At 41.2% G+C, this 9,316-nt stretch overlaps 1 protein-coding gene across 1 annotated transcript in view; it reads right to left on the reverse strand.

Moving 5' to 3' along the window:
* The window catches only part of LOC311134380 (eukaryotic translation initiation factor 4 gamma 3-like), a 73,323-nt gene extending 64,207 nt beyond the window's left edge, over nt 1-9,116 (reverse strand). The window contains exon 1 of the mRNA XM_084168036.1: nt 8,568-9,116. Within this exon, the coding sequence (XP_084024162.1) occupies nt 8,568-8,731 (164 nt within the window). The 5' untranslated portion in view covers nt 8,732-9,116. The remainder of the gene's footprint in view (nt 1-8,567) is intronic.
* Nucleotides 9,117-9,316: the final 200 nt, after the last annotated feature.

Below are 9,316 nucleotides of genomic sequence, written 5' to 3' on the forward strand. Positions count from 1 at the left end.
TGGTCTTCATGGTGCCGTTTGCTTGGTGGTGCTCCTTGCTTAGTGGTGTTGCAGACTCTGGGGCCTTTCAGAACAGGTGTATATATACTGAGATTATGTGACAGATCATGTGACACTTAAATAAAGTCCACCTGTGTGCAATCTAACTAATTATGTGACTTCTGAAGGTAATTGGTTGCACCAGATCTTATTTAGGGGCTTCATAGCAAAGGGGGTGAATACATATGCACGCACCACTTTTCCTTTATTACTTTTTTTTTTTTTTTTTTGAAACAAGTAATTTTTTTCATTTCACTTCACCAATTTGGACTATTTTGTGTATGTCTATTCCATGAAATCCAAATAAAAATCAATTTAAATTACAGGTTGTAATGCAACAAAATAGGAAAAATGCCAAGGGGGCTGAATACTTTTGCAAGGCACTGTATTTGATTATGCAGACAATCTGGAATTTTCATCACAGTAATATTTCTCATAAAAACACTCAAACAGCAAAGACTGGTATGCATGTTGTTGATGTTAGTTCCAGGGGTTGGAACCAAAATTATTTTCCCATCGTTTCGTTCTGATTAGAATCATAATTTTTTTGGTTCCGTTCCACTGTTCCGAGCAGCAAAATAAAGTTCTGAACCGGTTCTAACCAAAAAAAATGTTTATTTAGTTCCTTTCTTTTCCTTTTTAAACCTCTGAAATCGATATTTTTTTAAACATTTAGCTCAACAATAAATGACTTCACCAAATGGATAGTACAGCTTGCTATGGAGGGGGCAAAGCTATGTACATGCATTGGACAGACAAGTGTAGTGTGCGACATGCGACTGAAATTCTGCGGGTGAGGAGAGCGCTGGGCATGTTGTTGTTATGATATGAATTATCAGAATTAGGCCCACAGAATTATACCTACGGAGGAGCGGCTTCTATGAAGGAACTTTGAATGTTTTTGAACTTCAGAGGTTTGGCTGAACTAACATTGGACCAGTGCTAGCCCTTGATCATGACTCAGTTCCATTACATTATACATAATGCCGCTAGCTAACAAGCTTGTGTGTGCAGAGCGGCAACAGATTTAAAATAAAAACACATCATACCTTTTTGTAGTTAAGAAATCCAATGTGAAACGTGATAACTATAGTATCCTTAACTAGCATTGAAAAAGTTAATCCATTGTTCTCTAATAAAAAATTAAAAAATCTGAATCAAGCCTGTAACGTCAGTAGCTACAGTAGCCTGTGCATGCAGGTAGCCTACACACAGGCAAATATTTTCTATGCATAACTCCAGTTGAGGTTTAGGTCGTAGAGAATGTTTTGAACCAAATACAATGCTTTTAGTTTTAGATGTATTTAAGACCAGTTTATTATTAAATCACCCATTCTGATACTGACTAACTCCTTATTTAGAATTTCAGTGAGCTCACTGGCTTTGGGTGCTGACATGTTCAGTGTGGAATCATCCACATATAGACATTCTAGCATCGTTTAAGACCAGTGGCAAATCATTTGTAGAAATAGAGAAGAGTAACGGCCCAAGGCAACTGCAATGAGGGACACTGTACTGTACATATTTAAGTACATCAACACTTTAATACAACGGGTTCCCAACATATTCAAATAATGATTGACATATTTTCATAAAAAATGTTATTGATTAATTTATTCATACTATTTCATCCTTCCACAAGATATAGTCCCGACACAAATCTAGGGTTGCTACCCAAGCCGGCTGGTTGTTCGTTCTATTGGTTCGGTTGCCAGAGACGAGACACAGTCGTTCAGTACTTTCTAAATGTTCCATTGCCATACTGGCTGGCAACGTTCTTATCCCTTGCTTGCTAGCTAGCCAACTACGGCTAACTTGTAGTCACGTCAAACAGTGCAGCCAGAATAACAGCAAAGTAGCTGCATTTGCGTTTGTTTTAGCTGTTTTCTAGTGACATTTGGATACCTTTATAACAATGAGATAATGATGTGCGATTTCACCTGGTGTAGAAAATGTGCTCTCTCGTCAGGACACTTGTTCAGAGGAGCTAGCCAATAACACAATCACTTCAAACTGAAGCTGGAAAGACAGCAAACTAGTTGCACTCTGTTTAGTTTGACCTGTTTTCTATTGATAGTTCTTTGTATATATACAGTTGAAGTCGGAAGTTTACATACACTTAGGTTGGAGTCATTAAAACTTATTTTTCAACCACTCCACAAATGTCTTGTTAACAAACTATAGTTTTGGCAAGTCGGTTAGGACATCTACTTTGTGAAAGACACAAGTAATTTTTCCAACAATTGTTTAAAGACAGATTATTTCACTTATAATTCACTGTATCACAATTCCAGTGGGTCAGAAGTTTACATACACTAAGTTGACTGTGCCTTTAAACAGCTTGGGAAATGATGTCATGGCTTTAGATTGGCTTCGGATAGGCTAATTGACATCATTTGAGTCAATTGGAGGTGTACCTGTGGATGTATTTCAAGGCCTACCTTCAAACTCAGTGCCTCTTTGCTTGACATCATGGGAAAATCAAAAGAAATCAGCCAAGACCTCAGAAAAACAATTGTAGACCTCCACAAGTCTGGTTCATCCTTGGGAACAATTTCCAAACGCCTGAAGGTACCACGTTCTTCTGTACAAACAATAGTACGCAAGTATAAACACCATGGGACCACGCAGCTGTCATACCACTCAGGAAGGAGACGCGTTCTGTCTCCTAGAGATGAACGTACTTTGGTGCAAAAAGTGCAAATCAATCCCAGAACGACAGCAAAGGACCTTGTGAAGATGCTGGAGGAAACAGGTACAAAAGTATCTATATCCACAGTAAAACAAGTCCTACATCGACATAACCTGAAAGGCCGCTCAGCAAGGAAGAAGCCACCGCTCCAAAACCGCCATAAAAAAGCCAGACTACGGTTTGCAACTGCACATGGGGACAAAGATCGTACTTTTTGGAGAAATGTCCTCTGGTCTGATGAAAAAAAATTGAACTGTTTGGCCATAATGACCATCGTTATGTTTGGAGGAAAAAGGGAGTGCTTGCAAGCCGAAGAACACCATCCCAACCGTGAAGCACGGGGGTGGCAAACCTGACTACAAACCTGACTCAGTTACACCAGCTCTATCAGGAGGAATGGGCCAAATTCACCCAACTTATTGTGGGAAGCTTGTGGAAGACTACCTGAAACTTTTGACCCAAGTTAAACAATTTAAAGGCAATGCTACCAAATACTAATTGAGTGTATGTAAACTTCTGACCAACTGGGAATGTGATTAAATAAAAGCTGAAATAAATCACTCTCTACTACTATTCTGACATTCCACATTCTTAAAATAAAGTGGTGATCATAACTGACCTAAGACAGGGAATTTTTACTAGGATTAAATGTCAGGAATTGTGAAAAACTGAGTTTAAATTTATTTGGCTAAGGTGTATGTAAACTTCCAACTTCAACTGTATATATAAAATGTTAGTCGAAAAGAAATGTGAGATAATGTCTAGATTCTTTTTATAGTGGAGATCAAGTTCATAAAGTGCCTGGCTGGGCTGATGAGACAATGGATTGCACAGTCAGATGGAACAGAGTAAATAGGCATTTTAACATCATAGATTTAGCCGGTGGTAACTTGTGGAATAGACACCGGCTTGAATGCGGTTTTAACCAATCAGCATTCAGGATTATACCCACCCGTTGTATAACTGATGTTATAAACTGGGTGGATCAAGCCCTGAATGCTGATTGGCTGACAGCCATGATATATCAGACCGTATACCACGGGTATGACAAAACAGTTATTTTTACTGCTCTAATTACGTTTGTAACTTAGCGTCGTGTTTAAGAACAGCCCTTAGCCGTGGTATATTGGCCATATACCACACCCTCTCGGGCATTATTGCTTAATTAGAGAAGCTTCCATTGAAGAACACTCTGGGTTCTATTGGATAAATAACTCTCCAACCATGTGATGGCAGGTGATGTAAAGCCATAGCAAGTGAGTTTCTTCAATAACAATTTATGATCAATAACATCAAAGGCTGCACTGAATTCTAACAATAACCTCACTGTTCCATGCTGTTTCTAATCAGTGGAACACACCCATAATGCCACATTAATTCATTTTAACAAGTTAATTTGCTCATGATAAGATAATACCAAAATAATATTAGAAAGTAAAGTGGAAGACAAGAATAAAGCGATGACGGTAGAAAGAGTTGAATAAAAAATTATACAAAATAAAGAGTGAGCGAGTGGGGAGAAGGGTGGCCTTTTGTTACGTTACAGCATTATTCTAAAATTGATTAAATAGTTTTTTTTTCTCATCAATCTACACACAATACCCCATAATGACAAAGCAAAAACAGGTTTTTAGAAATGTTAGCAAAGTTATTAAAAATAAAAAGCTGAAATATAACATTTACATAAGTATTCGGACTCTTTCATCAGTACCTTGTTGAAGCACCTTTGGCAGCAATTACAGCCTCGAGTCTTCTTGGGTATGACGCTACAAGCTTGGCACACTTGTATTTTGGGAGTTTCTCGCATTCTTCTCTGCAGATCCTCTTAAGCTCTGTCAGGTTGGATGGGGAGCATCGCTGCACAGCTATTTTCAGGTCTCTCCAGAGATGTTCGATCGGGTTCAAGTCCGGGCTCTGGCTGGGCCACTCAAGGACATTCAGAGACTTGTCCCAAAGCCACTCCTGCGTTGTCTTGGCTGTGTGCTTAGTGTCGTTATCCTGTTGGAAGGTGAACCTTCACCCCAGTCTGAGGTCCTGAGCGCTCTGGAGCAGGTTTTCATCAAGGATCTCTCTGTACTTTGCTCCGTTCATCTTTCCCTCGATCCGGACTAGTCTCCCAGTCCCTGCCGCTGAAAAACATCCCCACAGCATCATGCTGCCACCACCATGCTTCACCGTAGGGATGGTGCCAGGTTTCCTCCAGACGTGACGCTTGGCAATTAGGCCAAAGAGTTCAATCTTGGTTTCATCAGACCAGAGAATCTTGTTTCTCATGGTCTGAGAGTCTTTAGATGCCTTTTGGCATACTCCAAGCAGGCTGTCATGTGCCTTTTACTGAGGAGTGGCTTCCGTCTGGCCACTCTACCATAAAGGCCTGATTGTTGGTGAGCTGCAGAGATGGTTGTCCTTCTGTAAGGTTCTCCCATCTCCACAGAGGAACTCTAGAGCTCCTTCAGAGTGACCATCGGGTTCTTGGTCACCTCCCTGAACAAGGCCCTTCTCCCCTGATTGCTCAGTTTGGCCGGGCGGTCAGCTCTAGGAGGAGACTTGGTGGTTCCAAACTTCTTCCATTTAAGAATGATGGAGGACACTGTTCTCTTGGAGACCTTCAATGCTGCAGACATTTTTTGGTGCCCTTTCCCAGATCTGTGCCTCGACACAATCCTGTCTGTGGGCTCTACGGTCAATTCCTTCCACCTCATTGCTTGGTTTTTGCTCTGACATGCACTGTCAACTGTGGGACCTTATATAGACAGGTGTGTGCCTTTCCAAATCATGTCCAATCAATAGTAGAAACATTGGAGTACCACAGGGGGACTCCAATCAAGTTGTAGAAACATCAAGGATGATCAATGGAAACAGGATGGACCTGAGCTCTATTTCGAGTATCATAGCAAATGGTCTGAATGCTTATGTAAATAAGGTATATCTGTTTTTTATTATTAATACATTCGCAAAAGAACATAAAAACCTATTTTCGCTTTGTTATTATGGAGTATTGTGTATAGATTAAGGAGGACAAATATTTATTTAATCCATTTTAGAATAAGGCTGTAACGTAACAAAATGTGGGAAAAGTCAAGGGGTCTGAATACTTTCCAAATACACTGTAAGTCCACAACAATGATTAAACCACATCAGGAGACCATGTCTGGGAAAAATCTAAGACATTTTGATTTTGGGCACCAGCCAGAATCCATTGTTTGGTTAGCAATGTTTCTGTAGAGCTCATATGACTGCAGAGTTTGCAAAACAAATTTATATCATGATATCATTCTACCAGGTAGGCATAGGCTACTTTGTAGTTAACCATTAATTGAGAAGGGTTTTTGGAAAGCCTTTCCATCTCTACCAGAAGACGGTCATCATTAGCATCATCGCTAAAGTGTACACATATGCATGCGCACCACACACACACAGGGGCATTCCTGTACGTTTCAGAAAGTTGCAGGAAAATACGAATCACTGATGCATTTTGTTCATGTCTTATGATTAACTTCGACAAATCAATAAAAAAATGTATAATGTTGAAATCCGTCTGAATGTCTAGATTCCGTGATTCCGTCCGCAACGCAGATTTTATAGGGCACTACTGTAGGCTGACCTGGGCCTTTGTTGTCAGATGGTGGGAAGCGCCGCCTTGGCCTCTCGTGCTGAATGCTAAGCAGCACTGCCATTGTCTGGGGAGTGCACCAGTAGCCGCATGCACCGGGTTTCTCTCTGGCAACCAGGAGTAGCAACTAGCCCCGCCTACCCACAATCTCAGCCTACACACACACGGAAATCCATTGAGAGGAGAGGGCAGACAGAGAATAACATGTTCCCACACTTTTGACCTCAGGGAGGCAGGGAGGAGGGGCAGACACCAGGAGGGTCAGTGAGTTTAATGACATTGATGTTTTTCTATAGACAGAGAGAAATCTGCGTAGTTTGATGCATCTTATCTGTCACCTCGCTGTTGTAGCCTAAACTTTTCTTTGCTCAACCTATAACAATACTGGCCAAGTGGTGGTTACATGGCAGAATTAGTTTATGGAACCTGTTAGGTACCCAATTGACATGCAAACAAATATTCGATAAAAATGAAATATAGAAATGAAAGCTGCAAAAGGCCTGAATAATCTTCCATTATCAGACTGTGTGGAACAGTCCCACCTGAGCGCCACGGGGCATGAAGGAGTCACAGTTGAACAGGATGAAATACTAATTAATATTAATCTAGACCACAAGCAGTGCAGAGATCACTGAGACACAGAGCACCACTGAACAGAGCTTGTAAGCCCAACACCCTAAAATGTGAAAGAAGCTAATTAAGACCCTTGGAACACTCTGGATACCACAGAAATGCTGTCTCTGAAGCACACCATCACTGTTATAGGCAAGAAGCTAATTCAACCTAATCTTCAAACCACCACCACCGAGCTGTATACAAAACAGGTGGTGACAATACGACCAACCACAAAACAGCAGCATGTGCACTCTGTACACAATACTTCCATTATGACTGGACATTAGATTGAAATCATAATATGTTTTAATCATAAAAAGCCACTAGAATAGATCCTAACTTTAAATGACCATTAGCAAGTATCCATCTCAAACTGATTAGGACTCAAAGTTGATATTCACAGCCTGTACAAATCAAGTAAGGAATGGTTTTTAGGAGGTCTTATTTGGAAGAATAATTTCACTGGGATCAAGTGTTGACAGGGACCAAGGGTTTCTGAAGTGGGGGAAATGCTCTTGATCAATTTCTGTTCACAAAAATTATATTTGAATCATGACACATTATGATGATGCAACACAAACTGGACAGCAAGGTAGCTGTCAAAAGAATCCAAACGTCACGAGTCTCAATACGCAGTGACTTGACATAGCTAGCTAGGCTTACTGAATGTCATTCATACAATCATGAAATATGCACAATTAAACATATCCCTAACTACAAATAAAATAGGAATAAACGCAAACTGGATCAGACTCATTACACTAGTACTACCGTACTACAGTAAAGTAGCACACATTGCTAACAACAACCAAATGCCTGGCGACACTCCCCTGTCAAGATGGGCATACAGGTGTTGCACCGGCTGTCATCTACTACCCGGTGCAACTACGGCCTAGCTAGCTAAATAACAACTGGCGTTAGCATCACTTCTATGGAAACCGGGGAGGGGATCCTAGGCCCATGTAACTAGCTAGTTCCCTAGTTTACGTTCACTCATACTAGTTAATAAGAATAACTAACGTTATAGTTTTAGGATGATGGCTACAAAATCTAGTTAGCTGGTCCACCCAAAACCCTCATCTCTCACAAAGACTTCCTCCAATAAAATAGTTAGCCAATAGGCTAGCCGGATTAGTTAGCCGTTACTACGTGTCTTCAGTTGCAAATGAACCTACCTATCTAATATGAAAGTGGCTGGCTAGCTAGCTACCGGTAAACCGAACAAAGCCGGTGGCCCTCTACTAGCAGTTAGCTAGCCTACACCAACTCGTCAAATTGAGTGTGATGTTAGTTAGCCCGTAGTTTCTGATCCACATATACACAATATCAATTTGCATTGCCATTGGCCAACAAAATGCTTCAAAATCAATTATCTGCCGTTTAGCTACATTGCCTAGCTAGCTTAGTAAGTAACGTTAGTCAACAAGCCACTCATCTGTTAGCCAACTACCTAGCAAGCTAAATTGTCCCCTCCCTGCTCTTTGAAACATCAGTCATTCACCCGCATCCAACCTCTAACCAATAACGTTACTAACTAGCTACATAAATGTGTTTTCCCCGAATACCTGACCAAGAGATTGCAGGGGCATTCCTGCCAATGAAGGATACTGAGGTGGCGGCACGGCGTTCGGCTGAGGAGCACCTGGGGCTCCTGGTGGTAAAGACACCGAGGTCAGGGTAGCCCGCAGTTGGCTCGACGGAGATGGGCCAGTTCCAGGTCCACTTACTGCGACAGTGGCGGGTTTGGTGACTATTTTCGTCGGCAAACTCATTGCAAAAAAACAAAACAATACACTAATAAATACTGAAACAAAATATATCTAGCTTGCATAAATATAGCTAGCAAGCGTTTAATATTATTGAAGCAGGCCGCAAATCCCTTTGCCGACAGGGCTAGCTAGCTATTAGCAACGCAGAAAAGCTTTTTTCATGGAAAGTCGCTGTTCGGGTCTATGGTGTTATTCATGGGGACGGTGGGAGGTTTGCCTCCCTTGCCCGTCCAGGACCTCTGCAGATCCGGTTCAGTTCTTCCGAGCACTGTCGCCGGTGTCTTTCCTCCTTCGATAATTTAACATTTGTTTTCAACAACTGATTTTTCTATAGCTAGCTAATTATTTTCCCACGGAGATGAGACTTCGTTAACATGGCGTTGTTGCCGCTTCCAGTCCGGCAGGACAGACGATTCGGCAATTCTCGTCCAATTACGGGTATGTTCGGCTTACCTAGCGGGATCGAAAATGACGCTTAATTTGTTGCATTCATGTGGCCAAAGATCGTCTACTCTACTGACTGGCATATATATTCATGTATATTGATGAGCACTGCATTATTCTTGTTCTAATAAATAACTATGCTTG

This window comes from Coregonus lavaretus (assembly GCF_964263955.1).
Source record: "Coregonus lavaretus genome assembly, chromosome: 8".
NCBI classification, from domain to species: Eukaryota; Metazoa; Chordata; class Actinopteri; order Salmoniformes; family Salmonidae; genus Coregonus; species Coregonus lavaretus.